The sequence below is a fragment of the Aphelocoma coerulescens genome, chromosome 2, assembly GCF_041296385.1.
Source record: "Aphelocoma coerulescens isolate FSJ_1873_10779 chromosome 2, UR_Acoe_1.0, whole genome shotgun sequence".
In the NCBI taxonomy this organism is placed as follows: Eukaryota; Metazoa; Chordata; class Aves; order Passeriformes; family Corvidae; genus Aphelocoma; species Aphelocoma coerulescens.
Window position 1 is genome coordinate 61,551,183 of NC_091015.1, and position 20,301 is coordinate 61,571,483.

Below are 20,301 nucleotides of genomic sequence, written 5' to 3' on the forward strand. Positions count from 1 at the left end.
AGCCAGGTGGGGATGTCAATTCCAACAACACAGCTAGAACACATCTGTGTTTTACAGTGTTTGATTTTGCCTCAATACAAGTCATTAAACTTTCAAAAGCTCAGGGAAGAATCATGTTTTGTCACGCTCAGGAAGGAGATTCTCTGACAGTAACGAAAAGCAAAACTACCATAAAGTTGTTAGTTCAATTCCCTGCAGACATAGCAAGGTATTTGACCAGACCCATGCTCCATATAGGAGCATGACAGAAAAGGATGGATAATCAGATAGAGAACCAGACCCTGGAGCAGTTTGTTTTCTAAATTAATTACATTTACTTTGGTCATCTGTATGTCAGAAGTAAGTTAAGGGAGCTGGAAGCTGTTCTCCCCAAGGGATGAGAAGACTTTGCCAATAGAATTTTCCTAGAAATAACACACAAGGCTGTTCTGTGCTGTGTATAGACGTATCTCAAGAAGACTCAGTCCATCTAGTCACTTGATGATGCATATTCTATGTCACTGAAGTACCCAGAGTCTACAACCCAAAAGAAGGGTCAAAGACTAGTAAGTAGCAGAGCTACTAGTTTTGAGAAACTGATACTGATATTCTAAAACAGATGGCAAATTCCTTCCAACAAATGCCAAGTATCGAATGTCCTTTGTGTTCCCAAGCACCATCCAAGTGACGACAATTCATGTTTTGCAGGTATCTATACTGGCACTTATGGCAGAAGTTATTAACCCTAAGAAATTCTATAGTCAACCCACTGAATTCACATTTTTCATATTTAGCATACTAGCCCCACGATCTCAGGACCAGGAAATGAGACATATTCCTCATGAGCCATCTGACCCCTTGAGAAAATGAAGACATCTTAAGTTAGGCCAAACTTGCCCAGAACACACCTAAAAGCAGAACTAATGAAGTTAACAGGACCCTGGAAAAGCCCCAGTGTTACTGCAATGATCACAGTCAATTTAGATTATGATCTAGCCTGAGGAATACCAAAACGGAATTCATTCTATGATCTGTTCATGAATGGCAGTAAGTATAAAATACTGTCATCTTACTGAGATCCTGATAGGTCATGTATCAAAGCACAACAAACCATCTTCATAATCCATCACCACAAGAGAGTTTCTCATTAGGATGTCAACGGACAGCTCCAGCATTTCCCTTCAGATTTCCTTTGTGAATTCCTGAAGAGCTATCAACTCGGGTTCTGACACTGAAAAAATATACTTGAACAGAACTGGTATCTAGACTGACTACCAATGAGGGAAGGTAATTGCCAGGGTGCTGATATGTCACTGTTCCTTTTGTAGAGTGTTTCTTTTGCCCAACCTTGGACAGAACAAGCAGAACCTATCTTAGAGGGCAGCAGTTCATCTACAGAGCTGAGCTACCTAAGAGACAGGAATGGTTTAAAAAGAATGAACAACAAAACTGCTTGCTCAAGATTCAACAGGAGGCACATAGGTACTCCCTCTCAGCCATGTGCTTTTAAAGCAATACAAGCTCTTTCAGTTACGCTCAGTGGACCAACATTGCAATAGTAAGAGCACAGGAATATTGCATTTATTGAAATGCCAATTTGACTCATGCAGCAGCGTATGATACCAAAATTTATTGGAAGGAAGTGAGCATGGATTTGCAGAAGTATTGCATCTGCTATTAATGCGATTTCAAGATGCAAATATTAAAGAATTTTAGAAATCAAACAGTAATGTGCAATGATAGGAAGTCTTAAAATCCAACGCAGCAAACTAACGCAGGGGAATTGAGAAAGATACGCGTAAAGTACAACAGATGACTGACTTCATCAGCTACTGAATGAGATTCTGTAACTGATGATATGCAAGAGGTTAAATAAAGTGCTTCTTTCTGCTCTTAGAAATCTACAGACATATAGACAGACTTCACTTCTCTTTTAAAATAAAATGCAGAAAAAAAGGCTAGTGTAGTTGCACAAGGAGGTATTTTAAGGTCTGAGATTAAAAAAAAAAGACTAAATAGACCAGATAAACCAAAATGCTTCTGTCACAGGGTTCCCAGGCAAAATATTAAAGACAGCGAAAAAGAGGAGAAAATATTTTTTTCTAGCTGTAAATGCTTCAAAGAAAAACAAAAGGATTTCTCATTTGTGTAAAAGAAGGGCAGCAGAGGTATTAGGAAGAAAATAGGTGTATTAATAAATGAAATAGAGTAGTGGAATTAATTATTCCAAAATGTCAGAGAGACAGGCTACCTTTTAAATCATCTTCATCAAGAAGGAAAACACAGAAAAAAGCCTGAACCATTAATGTGAACAGCTTATCACAGCAAGGGGGTGTTTTTATCACTGCAAGTGATTAACCACTGGAGCAAAGTACCATCTCGGTATCCTCAGATACTGACTACACGCCTGTCTATGAGATACGTCTGAGCCACTCACACAAAGCTCACCACCATGGGGCAAGGTGCCCTGTGTTAAATAGGATAACGGAGTACTTTAATTCAAAGCCTTCTGAGGCCTTTCAAACTGTTTGTCTAGAGCATGGCAGTACTTTGTAGGCACAAGGTGTACTGGAGGTGCTAAAAAGCCACCTCACCTTGGCACAAGATCTTACAAGTAAGAAAAAGTCATAGGATTAGTAGTTATAAAGACAGTCACTAGGACTTAAAAAAACTGTTGGAAAATAAAGTGCATTATATATCTGCTTCCTGAACAAGCATTTCATGCTACCAACTCCTGTCGTAATGACCTTATACTATTTTCAGTTGTGATTTATGCTCTTCTATAAACTGACAACTGTTTATATAATATCAGGTAATATCAGCTAACTGATATTACCTGAATACCTGGTCTGAAAGCCACACAAAAGCAACTAACAACATTCTCAGAGAGCTGTGATGAGGATAAATGCCTGAATGTTTGTGAAATATTCAGATTTTCTGGCCATTTGTTCCCCAAGAACACTTATAAATGAAGTGTGCAAACACATGAGATATGTGAAATATTAAGACCTGAAAAAAGTTACTTGATGCAACATTGAGCTAGGAGGCATATTATGCAAATCTCATGATAAGACTTTCTAAATATACCAGCCAATAAGATTGGTTTTAAGGGCTTTCAGCAAATGCGTTACACTGCTGCTAAACCATGAACCTGCAGTGACGTATATCTCGGGAAGCTTAGTGCCTTTTTTCCTTCTGTACTTCATGCAGGAAAGCTCTGATGCTTTTCAGCCATCTTACTGGAAGTGCGACATTCACTGGTAAGACTGGAAAAGGCAAGTTTGGAAAGTAAATGCAAAGTGGACTGCAGAGTTTTACTTAAAGGCTTTTTTGAGTCTAGCTAAATTAAGCTTAAAATATTTCTCTTGGTATTTTAAATAATGGAAGCTATAATAATACAGTCATCATAAAAATGATTAAGAAGCTTAATCATGGGAAATTATCTTCTTTGAGATCACTGTTGCCAGTGAACCTATTAATCTGAACCAGTCTTACACAGAACCAACTTCCAGTCTTCAAGGAAGCAAACATGAAATAAAAAATCCTCCGAGTGACATGTGCAAACTCTCTGCTATTTCCATTCTCAAGAAGCTAGCCATCTTCTCATGCCTTGAAGGATCATTTTACACCTTCTTCATTGTTTGACATTTTTATTCAATCCAGAAATCTTTTCTCAAAAAAACCCTCCAGTGAAACCAGCTGGATTTTGTCCAACCAAATACTCAATAAACTACAGAAAGAATAAAACACTTTGTCAACAGCTTTTTAGAAAAACCCCTGTTTCTACACAGTTCATTTTAACACAGGGTCTCACTGGACTGTCTCAGCAGTAGAGAAAGCAATACAAGTCAGCTGAAATGCACTCATGTTGTTCAGCATTTCTTGGGATTTGGCCTACTTTGAGATTTTTCTTTCCCATTCTACTAACTTTTCCTTTTTAAAAAATTATACGGCAGAAGGCATAGCTCCTCTTGCATTCTTTAGATGACAGACTGCTTAGGGCATGATGGCTCTGCGTTGGTGCAATGAGCTCCAGTCACACTTGCCCTGCCACTTTTTTTTTTTAAGTGCAACTAAATCAACCATAATTTGGAAATCTAACTTTTTAAGTAATGACTGTATTAACTAATACAGTCATTATTAGTTAATAATGACTGAAGATGACAGTATACCAAAATACAGATATTGAAAAGGAAAACTCTGTATGAGTCAAAAGGACTTGTGACAACAGAGAGGTTACTTTTGCTGAGATAGCTGTGCAAATGGAAAGGAATCCCAGTTCCTTCCAATGCCTCTGGGAGGTCTGCCTTGATTTGCATTTTATTAGCTAGCATAATAGATATATGATTAGCAATAATTTTGCTTTGAGAGAGACAACATTTTGTTGTTGTGGTGTTGACTAAGAAAGTAATAAATAAATCCTTGTGATGTGTTAATCTGTTAATTTCAGAAAAGACTGAAATTGAACTATTTTGATAACTTAGATTTTTGATAAAATAATTGCCAAATTAGTTTATCAAAGCCTTTCAAATACCTGGCTGTGATGATGTTGTTAATATGGATGTGATATATATGCAGATTAATTGCTTGTGAATCATTGGAATAAGATATCCCAAATGTATTATGAGGTATAGTCTTTATATACTTTATATCAAGCTGTAAATTAGATACTCTAGTTTATAAAAGGGCCCACTGAGACCACAGTATTTAGCAGTCTCACAAATTACTACTCTTGACACCTCTTGGCTTACCAGGCCAAAGAATCTGAGAGAATGAAAAACTGTAACTAGTTCTGGGCCAAATTTTCTGTGTAACATTATTTATTGATGCTAAAAAATACTAAGTCTACTTCTTTATTTCTGTTGAGCTAAACCTGTGGTTTTATCAATTGATGGGTGGATGTCCAGTGTGCAACTTGGCAAAAATAGCCATGTGTTAAAAAGCCCTACCCAATCTCAGTCTGATTTGCCATGTAACCTATACAACCTCTCAAGAACCACACTGGCTGCCTAATTAGGAAAAGCACTGACATGCATGCTTAACAGAGGGAAGCTTGAAATAAATCATATGGCCAAACCCAATCATACAATGAGATGCTTGTCCAAGAGTAGGACTTTAAACTTCAAGGTCTATGCCTGTAAAACTTTTGAACTAGGGTAACTTTTTTACTGTGTACTACTTGCTCAAAGAATTTCCAAGTCAAGTCAAGCACTTTTGTCTTCCAAGAGCTAAAAAATATGGAAACCAACCAGCAAGCATAAAACTCCAAAATGAGAGCCATGCTCATAACCACTCTCTTTTGACAAACTGGTTTCTGTCTACAGACATGATTTACAGATTGTTCTTACCAAAGCCAGATCAAATGGTTCATAGCTGTTACATGGAAACATATTAAGCCTTTAAAACCTGCAGTGATGTGCCAAGCAATGAGGCTTGAGCATTCTTCATGAAATGCAGAGAAGTGAGAGCAATCTTCTGGCTCAAGAAGTCTTGAGAGTCACTTTTGAGCAATACAGAGAAAGCTTCTGCACCACAGCACATGGATCTGCCTCATGTCCAGACCCTGACTGTGGAACGTGATTTCCAAGGAACAGAGTACTACCACAAACCACATTTTCCTCTGTAAGTAAAGCATATGCCTTTGATCTTGCTTTCCCTGACCTACATATTTAATTGTAAACAGAAGAACTTAATGCGGCCCCAAAACTCTACTTGAACAAGACATTATAGCACATAACTCTCATTGAAGGAAAAGAGTGTGGCAACAATCATAGATATTTTTTCTAGAAGCATTACTTCTAGAGCATTACTTCTAGAGCAACAGAAAAAGAACCCACGCATAAATATATACATACATATACTTACATACACATGTCCATTTCAGGTTCTAGTAACTTCAGTCCCCAACTCTTTGGGCTTAAAACTTTCGTATCAGCAGTGACTTACCTGACAATGAAAAACTTATCAGTCTCCGACTTCCTTGTCCCTGGATTGAGTCTTCATTGGTGATGCTTTTAAAAATCTGCTGGAAGATAAAGAATTATGAGAAAGAGCAGTCTCCAACAACTCTTGAACAGAGCAATTTCTTAGTAACTGTCTTTTTTACAGATTCTTAGTTAGTTTTACAACCAAGAATCAATTATATGACTAGAGATCAAAATCATGTTTTTATCTAGGTAATCATTTAACCATTAATGGCCTAAGTCATCCCTTCCTGGAAGCTTTCTCTTAAAAAAACCAGAATAATGCAAAAATACTACTGTAATTTGAATATAGAAGTTCTTCACGCAAAAAGGAACTACTTATTAATCAGGAGATAAAAGTAGTACATAAGGATGGGGATGTCGCTATCACCTCTTGAAACAACTTCCATCTTTATAACTTGTGTGGAAAATCTTGTTCCAGAAAGTTTATTGCATACCTTTGAGAAAGACTTCTGAGAGATTACTAGTACCCTGCATAAAAACCTACTGTGAATTTTGCTAACAATACACATTGAGGGTGAGCTGGAAAAAAAAAATCTATTGATTACTCTTTGTACTCCACAGTTCAGTTTTTAATGTCAGTCCTTGGCTCAGCAAGTTTATTGGTGAGCTGCTGTTGTGCAAATTAGGCCCCAGGCTGCCTTCTGGCTGTGATCAGAACTGGGAAGCAAGAACACCTATGGGCCAGTGTCTGGGGCATCAGGAAAAACCCACCACCAGTAGTTTTCACGTGGAGTCCCTGAGCAGGGCACAGGAGATGCCATCGGGTGTCAGACTCCAAGTTCAGCAGGGAGGTGGCGCTACTAGTACTGCTTCCCACTGACTTTGGAGTCAAACCAAGTGCTGCTCTGCCCCCGGGAAGCAGCAGCTCCGTGTCACTCTTGCCATTCAGCTTTCAGCCAAAAAAGAAAAACAGCATTTATGCAGTGAAGTTCCAATTTCTGACGGGAAACAGTAACTGAAATCCCACTCAGCTATGACTCATTGCTCGGTATATTAAATATTGTGTAGTCAAGCTTAACTTAGAAAACAAGCTGCTCTCTGCCCCCAGATAGTGCAAAACATGGGCAAGTGGGTACTGTAGCCCAGCTAGCAGGGATTAAACAAGCAGATGCAGATGAGGCCTAGATCAGAAATGTATGGGTTGAATTTAGACATCCTTGTAAAATAATGGTTTCTGCTGGACCTGACTTTTAGTCATAATCATTTTGTTTCTTTCAGACTATCTAAATGGGATAAAAGGTACTGAGCAGAGAGGGACTATGAATAAATTCCAGTAGAAACATCCCTATTGGATCACAGCTAATTAGTTGCAATTGCACTATTGGCCTTCTCAGCAAAGTAGGTTTCAATATATTTATTGAAGCCACCACTGATTTCTGGATAGAGACACATTTAAATCAGAATATATGTGTCTATGGGAATTTTATGACAAGAACTCAGCAACCTTTACCAGCCAAAGTTGTGATCCCATCAAGAAACAATGACATTTCCTTGTCAACATGTATTTTTCATACTATGTCACTGCCTGATATTAATTACACATTACCCTTTAATGCTTATTTTTATGGTCTTTTCATGATTTTGTCCAGGATAATAACTGGGCCAACCGCTCTAGATATGTGCACATTTGGAAAATGTGCTTTTTTCCAGTCCTTCAACATTACTCTGGGTTTTTTTTCAGACCTGCCAAGTATGTCATACATCATGCCACTATGAATAGTTCAGCAGACTACACATTGAACAAACTGGGGTAGATCTGATGGGTCCTGCAAACCTGTCCAAAACTTAAAGATATGTTGCTATTAAATGACCCTTCAGGGGCCATATCAACATTAGTGAAACTGCATGGAGACAGTTATAATAGAGTGTTAACACAAATCCTGATACAGGCAAAGCATCCTCAGCATGGTCAAACTTGGAAGGCAAACCTTGCCATTACACAAGGGGAGTAATAACACATACAGTCCCGTAAGTGAAACAACAACAAAATAAGTTTATTTGCTCCTGAAGGGTCCATCTGTTCTGTGAAGCAGGTGCACCCCACAGCATCCTGTCAAGGGCTCACCACTCAGCCATGCAATCAGGGGTACTAAAAGCCAGCCCTGCTGTGCAAACAAGTTCCATCCTCAGTAGCTGACCCCTACATAACTCTCTGAGCTACAGCACTTCATCAGCATGCCAGCCACTTTGAGAATGCCTAGCACTTAACCTTAGCAAAATGCAACACTTGCTGGAAGTTTTTCAAATTTTCTTCTTGGCCAGGTGGATGAGAAAGGGAGTGCATGGCAGAAAGGCTGAAGGAGAGAGGCTTTTGTCCTTGGGTTTGAGACCTGGGATGCACCATTAAAGACTTTATACAACTGAGCCTCCTCTGTGCTCTACCATCACAAACCTGTGCTCCTCATCCTCCGGTGGTCTGAAGGCACTGGTCTGCCACGCTCCTCACACATACACAGAACCTTCTCACCCCTGACATGGGTCCTTAGGCATGCCAGGGCACATGGCAGAGCAGGCTTGGGAGCAGGCAAACATCCTCTCTCAAAGAAAGGGTAATAGGAAGGCCATGAAAGTGATTACATTTTAATACTGGCATTTCAAGAAGTCAGAAGGAACAGAAGGGAAGGAAGGGAGGGGGACATTAAGTCTGATTTTCTGAAAATAAGAAGAACTATTTGCTGCAGTTTGGATTCACTGCTTTCTAATGCAATACCAGACTGTCCCCAGTAATGAGGACAAGGCTGCACTTGATGCAGGGCAGAGCAAAAGAGGGTGAGTGGTCACCAGTGCTCACCAGCCACCACATCAACTGGGTTTCACAGTATCTTGAGGCCTGGGATGGGGACATGCACAGGTCATACTGTCCTGCTTGCCATTAATCCTGAAGGAAATCCAGACTGGTTTTAGTGGCTGCAATATAATTACATTGGGAGTTTCGTCACTCTAAGTAAACCTTGAATTTAGTCATCAGGAGGTAAAAACCCCTCTATCTTCTCAACTGCAACTTAAAACACAGTTAGCTGACAGACAGACAACATTCATCTCATCACTTGACATCCTATGGGCTTGAAGTCCTTCACACGAAAGGGAACAAATGTGATTTTTCCTCAATAACTTCTGAGCTTTGTTATGCCCTTGAAGTGAGAGCTCAGCCTGAATTAGCTTGATATTTTTAGTTTATAATGCCATTTTTGCACATTGTGCGACCCAGCCTAATTATTTTACAAGTCCTGCTGATACAAAACAGAATTAATATGCTTTTACTACATGCTTCTGCTATATCTAGACATGAAGATGGGACATGAGCTGCAACTTCAAGCCTAGCTGAATCTCTCTCCAAAAACCAAAGGCTTCCTGAACTGTGTTCAAACCTCCTTTTGATTTCTTTGCATGCAATTGGAGCCAGCATCATTGCCACTGATGGGAGCACATACATTTAAACAGAGAAGCATCTGTACTTCCTTTAAAATATTCTCCAATAAACACACACTGTAAAATCTTCTGGTCTGTGATAGTTTCCCAGCCTCTGAAACAAGGCGAAAGACAACTACCAGCATTTGACTGTGATTAACTGTGAAACATGGGAAGGTACCTGAGGCCAGACTGAAGCCTGGTGGGACTTGCTGACCTCAGGAAATGGTACAGCTTTGGTAGTGCTTCTCATTTTTTCCATACAGAGAAAAAGAACACTGAAGGAGATGACTGAAAGCTAAAAATAATAGTCCTGTCCTGGAATCACTTTTCCTTGTGAGTAGTTCCTGCAAATGCTAGAAGGAAGTTATGTGACCCTGAATGAGAAAGGAGGCGGATTTCATGCTAGCAAAGGGTGCCCTTGAGACTCCCTTCCTCTTTAGCCATGGTACCTGTTATAAAAAAAAAATCATTTTGAGAAATCCCAGAGTATTACAGTCCATCAGTTCTTGCTGAGGCAAAATTCCAAGCACATCACTAAAAATTTGTCTAAGCAGAAAGCCAGAAACAGAGATTCTCACAACTAATTAAAAATATCTCCTAAAATACCTTTCTCTTCACTAGTCTACCTAAATATGTGGAAGAGTAACAAGGACAATACTCTTGCCCCTGAAAATAAAGTGGCTTACAGGGCACACGTAGGCTGCCCCTATTCAGCCTCCCTGTTGCTCTAGGTATGCCTAGTCCATACTTTTGGACACAGTTACAGTGTGAATAGAGGTCTGGAACAAACTAATTGTTGAAACTGTGCTGTACTAGAAAATCTGCTTTTGGACACCACAGTGACCAGTAACAGTGCAGCATGCTGGCAAAACCTCCTTTGCAGCATTAAATTCCTTTTAGCATGTTTGTCTATTGTGCAGCGCAACTTAACTATTCTTAAAGTCCTGCTGATACAAAACAGGATAAATATGATTTTATTACATGCACCTACCACAGCTAGACATGCACAGCTGACAAATATGAGCACTTACTCCTTTCCCCACACATAGAACAGGAAAAGACTCTTATGTCTTAGTGTTTTGTAGCACTCTTCCTCTCCAGAAGGAAGAGGACATTTTTGCCACTGCACTCACATAAAGAGATTCAACAAAGCTAAGAGAATTTTCTTTTCCCATAAGTAGAAGAAACACCTAGGTTAAGTAATCTTACTCTTCACTGACAGCCAAAGCACTTCTGTATCAGTAGCTTCTGCTGCAAAAAAATGGCAACACTTAACTGATATAAATTACCTCACATAGGCCAGTATTTCTTCCATTTAAAAAGAGGAAATTGCAGTGATATTAAAATCAGTGCTGCATTACCTGTTTGCTTCCATTGACTTTATATCATGGTGAACATCATGGGCATGACCTAATGCTCAATATAATCAAGTTCCAATTTTACAAGACGCTAATTAAAACCTACAATATTTTACACTGATGGCACAGATTGCAACTACAGTAATATCTAACACAGATTAAACAGTCAGGTACTGTAAACTGGCAAAGCTCTAGCCTGGGCAATACTATCTATTCAAAAGAGCTTTTCTTTTAAAAAGTAGATCTAAGAACATATCAAAGTATTCAGAAGAGCTCACACTTCCAAGCAGTACTATCCAGACTATAATCATGATGGAAGTCTACAACGAAAGAAGACTGGAAACCACAAACATAAAGCAGCAAAATACTTTCTGTTTGTTCACACTGGCTCTGAGGATGAAAAGCAGTAGATTAGAGCACTGCAAAAAGGGAAGGCTTCAACCTGTGCTTGATTCAAATCAAAGGTAAAAAATTGCCTCAACTTAGCCCCAAACTGTGCATCAGCAAACAGGAAAGGTATTGCTAGATGTGTCAGAGCTAAAGATGTGGTGTTGCAGTGCAGAAGAGAGGCTATCCAGTCACTGTCTGCACTACACTTGCTTCAAGCTCCAGTTCTCTGTTCTCTGCTTTTCAAGACTACTGTACTTGCCAGCAGATTTAAAGCAAAGTAAGTAAGATTAACAGCCTTGCTGATTTCAGTTTACACCAGCTTGGAGCCATTGTTTTAATAGACCAGTGTGTACATGGCACAGGAGTCCAGAACAGTCCTCAAAAATTTATTCTCCCCTAACCTATTTCTGTTGGCTTTTACTAGTGCACTCTTGACTTCACTGAATGCTTAACATTAGGTCAACTCTCCAAAACAAGTGGAAAAAGGCTTACATTTTCTACAGTGCAGCAGTGAAGCATCTTATCACAGTAAGAGAATATCAGACATCATCCTGAGTTCACACTTCATATTCTACCATCTTCTTTAGAGAGGGAATTCCTCAGTAGATCTGCAAATGGGTGAACTCCCATTTCCTGCCAGGTGCTGAATTTAAAAATAAACTGGTTTGTAAAATAAATTGACTAAGCAAAAACAGACTGAGTGCCTCCTTTTATACCATTGCTTGGCTTCTCCAGTGAAGAAGCTGCTCTGGGATGCAAGGGACGAATTCTGAAAGGAACAAATGCGGATCTGAGCTCCCTGACTGTCACTGACAGAATTATGTCTATAATCCCAGGCACCACTTTGAAAAATCTACCCCTAATTAGTGGCAGTGCTTCAGCTGCAACCCCCACTCTGCTAACAGAATTATCCAGCTCTTGAATGCAATATATTCCACTTATCCTGTTAGCTTGTTAAGCCATTGTGCTGGCACCGTGGTATTTTTCTATCAGGTGCTTCCAAACAGCTGCCAGCTTCTCCGGCAGCAGCCTAACTCCTGCTGGGCACTCTGCCGCCAGCTCACGTCCCTGAAGGACTGTGACCACACACACAGAGGCTTCCCCATGTGCCACTGTCAGGAGCATTCTAGCCTTGTAATACACCACCTTCTCAATGCCATTCCCTAATTAAGTGGAGAACTTGCCTTTTGTGGGCATATGACAATTGCCCTCTCTCTGCAGAAAACACTTTTTGCCCCATCCTGCAGCACTGTTTATTTATTATTTCATTTATTCCCAGAAGACAGAAGCTTTTCATTCCAAAACTTTTGTCCTCGAAACCCCTTAAATAGGTAGCAAGGGAGTGAGTAAATTTTTTTTTCCCCCCATGGAAAATGTTACAAATTCTTTCACCAGATTCTTTCACCAGATAACAAACTGTGGCAGCCAAACTAAAACACTGGAAAAAAACCTGCTGCTTAGTATCATCAGTGAAGTCCTCTAGAAGGCAACTATCAACAGGCTTACGACAAGAGGACATCCAGTGAGAGTACATACCAAGTATATGGAAGTTTCCGTGTTGGCATGAAGCTATTTCATATTCCCCCGACCAATCCTGTGTGTGTAGAATGCTCTTTCAGCATAACCAGAACCTCAAATAAGGATGTTAGGAGAAAACACTTCCAATTAAAACAAAATCAAGGACTGAGGCAAGAAATCAGTATCTTCCACAGAGTCCAATATTTTTTTCTTCCAAAAATTTATTCAATTCAGATTTTTAACTGTATCAACAGCTCTGCCTAGTAAACTTTGGTTATCCTTTGGCAGCAGAGGAAAAGCTCTGATTAGAGATTCTGGTCTTCCATCACTCTTTGAAACTTAATTTAAATAAAGTCTTAGATTTTCAGATACTTAAAGACAATCACACATGCATGTGGTAGGCTTTGGGTTGCTGTTTCTGGGTTGATGGCTGGGCTATATCTAAGCAGCAGATCTTTTACTTATACCTATCAAACGTCTGCGAGGGCCATTTTCTGCAGCATATCCCACCAACTGCCCCCACACTGGTTCTGAGACTGAATGCTATTTGACACCAATGACCCTATGAGCCTTAAGAAGTCTCTCAGCAAGTTAAGTGGTCTAAGACATGACAGTATTTTACAGTCCCAATGTTCAAAACAACATCTGGTTTAGTTAGCAGAGAAGGTGGCTTTTTGTGGTTGCTGAACAGTTTTGTGCTTCCCAGTGTTACCACCATCCACTAAAAAACCCTACAGGAAAATCTGAGGTTATGATCAGATTTACACCAGGGAGCTGCCTAATGCAGAACAGGATTGACCTTGTAAACCTGACAGGTCCATACATAGGGTATTAATGTGCTTAAGCAGTCTTGACAGCAAGAACTGATTGTAAATATTATCCTCACTGGAACAGCTAAGCGATATCCTGCAAGCCACTGAAATAACTGGGAGGTTTACCACTGACAGATGAAGAGGTCTATTGGACACTGATTGGATCATGTAATTTTGCATAAAAGTTGCCCCACAGACTTCAATTTCAACCTTTTCATGAAAACACTTTGTTTGTATGGAGAATTAAAAAATTGCTGCCAACACCTTTTCTCTATGCCTAGAAATGACCAGTCACCAAAACATAGGGCAAATATAGTGAAAACACTGACACATCCACGATGTCTTTGGAAGGTAGGAAACTATTAGACAGCAGCTGCCTTCACTACAGCTTCAGAAACTCCTCAGTCTTGTAACATAGTTTGGATGGGACGAGTGCACAGATGACTCATGCTGACACGTGAGGGAGAGAGCCCTATCTTTCAGCTAAGCTATGTTTGAAGAAGGGCTCAGAGCATTAGTCATGCTGTCAAATCCTGTGGACAAGGGAACCGAGTCAATGACCCTTTGCAGTATAAAAGAAGCAGCTAGGCAGCAAACAATGCCCATTCTTCTAAATGAATGCCTCAAATACCAGTTCAACTATGAATACCATTATTTCCAGAAGTGAGTTACAGACACTTTACTTTCAACCTTGGGTCCTACTTTGGGCAGAAATGAGGTGACTGTAGATTTATAGACTGAATTTAAAAGTAGAGAAATATCTGTGCTACTTCAAAAGTCCCTCAAACTTGCTGAATTCCTAATAAAACATAAAAATAAAAAATACACAGAGCATTTTTCTAGTTATGATGCCACAGAAAGGACAAAGCTGAGAAGAAAAAAAAAATCTCCTTTTATAGTATTTACAGTCACTTAGTTAATGCAGCCTCATTCACACTGTGTTTCTCCTTTTAGCAGATCCCTTAGACTCAGCAGAAACTGCTTATCTCACCTTGGTAAACCCATTGGTTTGTTGTTTTTTTTATTGTTGTTCGCTTGTTTTGCTATTTATCTGGTTTTGTGGTTGTTTTATTTTAATATTTTCTATTTAAAAATAGCCTTTGTTTTCCAGCTGGCTTCTGCTGTCCACAGCATTTGATGTTTTGTTTTTCTTAGGTTGCTGCTTTCTAGAACAGCAGGCTTTAAAAAGTCAACAGCCTTCTCCAGTGAAGTGGGCTTGTGGAAATACTGATTGTAATCAAACTGCCATAGAATAAACAATGTTGGAAGAGATCTCCTGAAGTCACCTGACCCTTGAGTCAAAACAGGTTGAACTTAGAGCAGGCTACTCAGGGCCCTGTCCAGTTCATTTCGGAGTATCTCCAAGGAAGGAGATCCCACAAGCACTCTGGGAAACCCGTTCTAATGTTTGACTACCATCTTGAGAAAAAAGATATTCCTGAAGCCTAATCAGAATGTCTCTTGTTGCAACTTGTGTCTATGACCTGCTGTGCTGTGAGTAGAGTCTGTGTCCTTCCCTACAATATCCCACTAGGTAGTTAAAGGCAGCAGTAACGTTCCATGTAAGACTTCCCTTAAGACTGAATAAATCAATCCAGCTCTATTGCCACTCCTCGTATGTAAAGTCCAGTCTGAAGGATGAAGAAAACAGAGGCCAGACTTATCCTGAAAATGACCCTGGCAGGGCTCTGATCTCCAGTAACAGATGAATTAATTACAGCAATTCGGTTGCCACCAAAAGCCTTGTGAAGTATTTGGCCTGGTGCATATTGGATGCAAGGCTTCTGAACATAAAGTCATTAAATACAACAGGAGGGGAAAATGGTGTCAACTAAATGCAGGAGTGCTGTCACTTCAGAGGAATCATTAACTACAGCAGATCTGCAAGCTAAGCCTGACAAAGCCACAGCTCAGCCCCACAGCAAAGGAGGAGATGTCTCACATGCCTGGGTGCTCCTGCCAGCTCTGACCACCGCACTGTGAGGCTCACACAGTTATCAGCCACCTGTCTGAGAGGCAGCCAAGTGGTCCTAAAGGCTGGTTATGGTCAGAGTGCAGCATGCTTTTCAGGCAGTCTAGACCTCTCCTAATCCAGAAGCTCTTCAAAACCTTGAAAAGAAGAAGCCCAAAAAAAGTGAAAGAAATATACTAGAAAAGGAAAAAGTAGAACCACAAAAGAGGAAAAAAAAGGCAAGTGTCTATAGAAGAAAAGTAGAAAACAAAGGAAAAAGCAGTGGAGGATGCTATAAGGAAAGCAAGAAATTAATTTCTAAAATTCCAGATCTTTACATCCTAAAAAAATTCCCTTCATCCCTTTCAGATACATCTTAAAACATCCAAGCCAAACACCATAAAAATCCCAATACCTCAACAGTGATCACTACAGCTTTCTTAGAACTCCAACCTGACAGCAGCAGCTTTCAAACTTGCCTATGACAAAGGTAAGTGCGACCCTTTGGGGAAAAATCAGAGAAATAAATAGGCTGCTTTAAAAATCAGGGTTTCCTGACAACAGTGGCACCTCCAGACTTTTCTGGTATTCCGTTTTAAATATTCCCACATAGCTGAATTTGCTGTATGGTAACAGCCCTTGGTTGCCCTTAAACACTTCACCTCTGGAATCACAGTTCTAGCACAGTTGCAGTCTGCCAGTCAAAAGCCACAAATGTGTTGGTACCCGAGATATAGTCCATTATGCATTTTGTGAACTGAAGTTTAACAATTACCCAGGGTTATTTAGGGATTATGAGCAGTGCTGGTGGTCCTTTGCTAAGAATATCAACATGTGGTCTAATTAATGTGGTTTAAACTTATGTTCACCATGAAGTCCTACCACATAGGCATAAGGGCAAAAGCTGTTTCAGTGTAAATAAAAATCAGACTGGTTCAGTTAAAAAGGGAAGTGTGTAAGAACAATTTAGTTGCTTTCCATCAGACTTTACAGATGTAAGAATTTAAGCCTCCTTTTAAAGTGATTGAGTAGGTGCTGCATGCTTTCAGTACAGATGGAAACAAGCTTGCCTGAGAACTCAGCTAGCCAGCCAGGGAAAAAAGACCTCAGATATTTCATGGAAATGGAAAAATGTTCCTCAAGAGATTCAAGGTTTAAAAATGAACAAAGTGTTCACAATTCTATTAAAGAAATATTCTTATGCACATCTGCTGATATATAACATACTGACCTACATCGATTTCTCCACTTGTAATAAAGCCTGAAGAACAAAAGAGGTCCAAGTAATAGTTATAGGAAAAAATGTTTTAGAAAAGTATGTAATGTTATATAACTTTATTCCATCAACAAAACTATGTTAAGGGAACATGATTATCCTGTCAAGCTCCAAGAAATCAGGAAATGCAAACCTAGAAGATAACTGTGAAGCATAAAGTCTGCATAAAGTCTTGATACATAAATTTTAATGCATCTTTCTTTTTTTAGCTGTCTCCCATCATAACTTTTTCCCAATGCAACATTATAAATGTATTTTTGGATCACACAGATTTGTGTGAAGTTAAGTACAGGCAATCCAAGATATACTCACCATACAGATAAAACAAAGGATGGCATGATCATGATAGGGCTTGCATGCATGTGCTCATGGACATCCATGTACACTAAACTCATAGGGCAAATACCTGCAGGTGTCTGTTGGGATGTTGAAAAACCTTCAGGCTTTCAGTCACCACCTGCTCCTCCCTATCACCTACTTACGGTATTTCTACTGAAACAACCACCAAGTTATTCCACAAACATTCAAAATTACCTACAAATCCACCAGCTATAAATATGTGCAACTTTACCTCATAGTCATTTCCTCAGTCATGCCTGCTGATTTTAGGTTATCTGAGGGTATGAGTTATTTCAGAAGAGATCTGAAGTACTGGCTATTTTTATAAAGGATTATGCATTGCAAAACTACAATAATGTTGTTCTCTCCCCAGATCTTCCTCCCAGCCCCTCTTCTTTTGAGAACTAAGGAAAGCAGACAAGAAAACAAAAGATATTTCAAGAAAACAAATTTTTTTCCATTACACTGGCTACTGGCAAGTCCTTGGTTACTGAAAATCCAATCAGGACTAAACTGCTGGCATCTATCAGCTGTAGTAGATATGAAACTTCACTGTGGAGCTACACACAGATAGGTTCAGTGCAGGCTACAGATCTGGCCTCAACGAATTTCATTACCTCCTTCTTTCCCTCTGCATGTCTGGCTGTTTGTCTGGCTGCTGCTCTGATGTACAGAAATCCATGCAGTGCTTGAAAACAGGCATGTTGGTAGATGATAGCTGCTGAAATGTGCTGAAAATTGCTGAGTGAGAGACTGGGCACACAACTGCCCATCTCAGCTTAAGTTCATGCCTTGGCTTGTATCCAAATACATGTGATAGATGTGTGGACACAAGAAGAGGTCTTGTAGCTATCTCTCAGCTTTCCTCCCACTGTGCCAGCTTTCCAGCTGGCCACAGGGAACACAGCATACTTTATCTTAGGAATACGCGATTCCACTAAAATCTGTGTTACATTTGTGGGTTGTTCAGAGACTATAATCTGAGATAACCTACCCAAAAATTTATCAGTATTGTCAACTATGCATCAAAGCTTTGTAGAACTGTACTGTGCCTTTGTACAGCAAATTCACCACTTACATGTTTAGCTCATTTCTCATCTGTGTGTCCTAAACATTTCCCTCCCATCTGAAAACCTGCCGGCTACAGCTCTGACTGCAACACAGATCATGGGCAGCTTGGTCAGTGCCTCAGGAGACCTTAGACAGAAACCACAGCTAAGTCCCCATGCTCTTTTCTGAAAGAAAAGAAAAAAAACAAAAAACCACAGCCCAAATCAATTTATTTGAATTTTGCATGATACTCCAAAGCAGCTGTCCACAGTGACATGCCTTATAGCAGTAAGTAATTTAAAATAGCCACGCAAAGAAACACAGTGTAAAAACTTGCATTTAGCCTGTATTTGTGCAATAGTTTACCCAGGCTTGGAGAGAAAGACCAATTGAATAGGCAGAAAGATCTCTATTCAGTGGATCTGGCTTTCAGGTTACCATAATCTACACCAAGAGATTTAAAACCCATAGCCACGCCTTTGTTACCATCTCTCCCTGCAGATTAGCCTTCCTCTTCCCTTTTCACTTGGCAGTGTGTTTGAGACACAGCAGTAGATACTGTTAAACAAAAGACCATCTTCATGCAATAAGATGAGCCTCTGACATCCTAACACTGTTTTACAAACATCACAGATATTTTAAAAATAAAACCGTAAGACAGTAATTCTGCTGTATTTACCATGTTTTCCATATTTTTGTATTGTTACAGAAGTATCATAAGAATTTTACAAAACAAGTGCCTTCACTGTCCCAGCTCCGTCTACTTATTTTGCCTCATACATTGTAAGCTCTTAAAGAGCCATTTGGGATTTTATTCATTGCTTCGGATAAGCAGTGAGTTCATGTTTTTCCCTGAACACCTTTTAAAATTTATTCAACATCTTAAGAAGGCTTATCCACACAAACAGCTGTCTCTCAGCTAATATTTGCCTTCCTTCTTCAACATGAGTAATTTCTTCTTTGTTCTAAACTAATCAGCACGGCTCAGTATGCCAATTTTCCTGAATGGACACGTCAGTCAGAAACCTGACTGCTGTGCTTTTCAGCATAGCTAATACTTACTATTAAGTCTTCTGCTTTGTCTCATCAACTAATAGGAATTAATAACAGATTAAAGTCTATGATAACAACTTTTGTTTGAGAATTTGTAACCCTTTTGGAAAACATTAATTTTTAGCACATACCCAGGAAATAAAACATTGCCACCCACATCTGAGATGAAATATAAAGATGACCAACAGCAGTGCTATATAACAAAGCTGAACAAGACATTAAAAAAAGGCAAAATCAGATTGAAATTGCAGGTACTAAAGATGGGTCATCATTTAGAAATTAGGATCTGAACAATTAGAATTCATACATTAAGTCAGACAGTCTTGAAAAAGTGTCAGCATGATTTTAACGATAACCACAACACAGGCTTCTTGTCTTGATGAAAGGACAATGTCCTCCCAGAAACATGACTGGAAATGACTACTACACAAAACCATGAGGTTGTTATCCACACTCAGAATTTCTTCTCCCCGTATTTCTATATAAACACATAAAGATCTTCAACTCATGACTAGCAGAATTATAAGAGATTCTGAAAATGTCTGCTTATGCCTTCAACAAGAATTTAATTAAAAATTGTGCAAGAGAAGATGCAGATCAGAATATGTGTCACCTGACACACATGCTGTTAAAGTACCTTAGAAGAACTTCAATAAAAGGAAATATGCTAATGCTGTAAGCAGTGCTAACTGATACAGAGATGGGAGAGATCAACAGCTTATTATCTCTATGCTTGCTAATCCTGGAACATGGGAGAAGACAACAAAATTGAACAAAGGTAAATGCAAAAACTGAAGAAAGCAAAGGTGGTTTTTTTTACTTGTAAAGCTTAATCAAAGGGAAAAATTCTGTGTGGGGACACAGAAAGCTTACAATTGACAAGCTTAAAATTATTTTCCTATTGCAATGACTTGTAGTCATCAAGCCTCCCACTTACAACAGGGACACAAACTTTTCCAACAGCTGCCTCTCTATGCGGGTCCAGTGCACAGCAGGAAAGGACAGCTAGTGAAAACATTAGGGCAAGTCATGATGTGGATAAGCAGTCTGGGAAAGAAAATGGAACACAGAACACCAAACCCTGGTCTTTAACTCTTTATGCCCCATCAGGCAGTACTGCAGACATACCAAATTTGACCTAGAGGATTTCATGCAGGATTCTTATAGCTTCCATGGT

At 39.5% G+C, this 20,301-nt stretch overlaps 1 protein-coding gene across 1 annotated transcript in view; it reads right to left on the bottom strand.

Moving 5' to 3' along the window:
* The window catches only part of HECW1 (HECT, C2 and WW domain containing E3 ubiquitin protein ligase 1), a 256,870-nt gene that overhangs the window by 91,375 nt on the left and 145,194 nt on the right, over positions 1-20,301 (bottom strand). Inside the window, exon 5 of the mRNA XM_069007777.1 lies at positions 5,926-6,001. Within this exon, the coding sequence (XP_068863878.1) occupies positions 5,926-6,001 (76 nt within the window). The remainder of the gene's footprint in view (positions 1-5,925; positions 6,002-20,301) is intronic.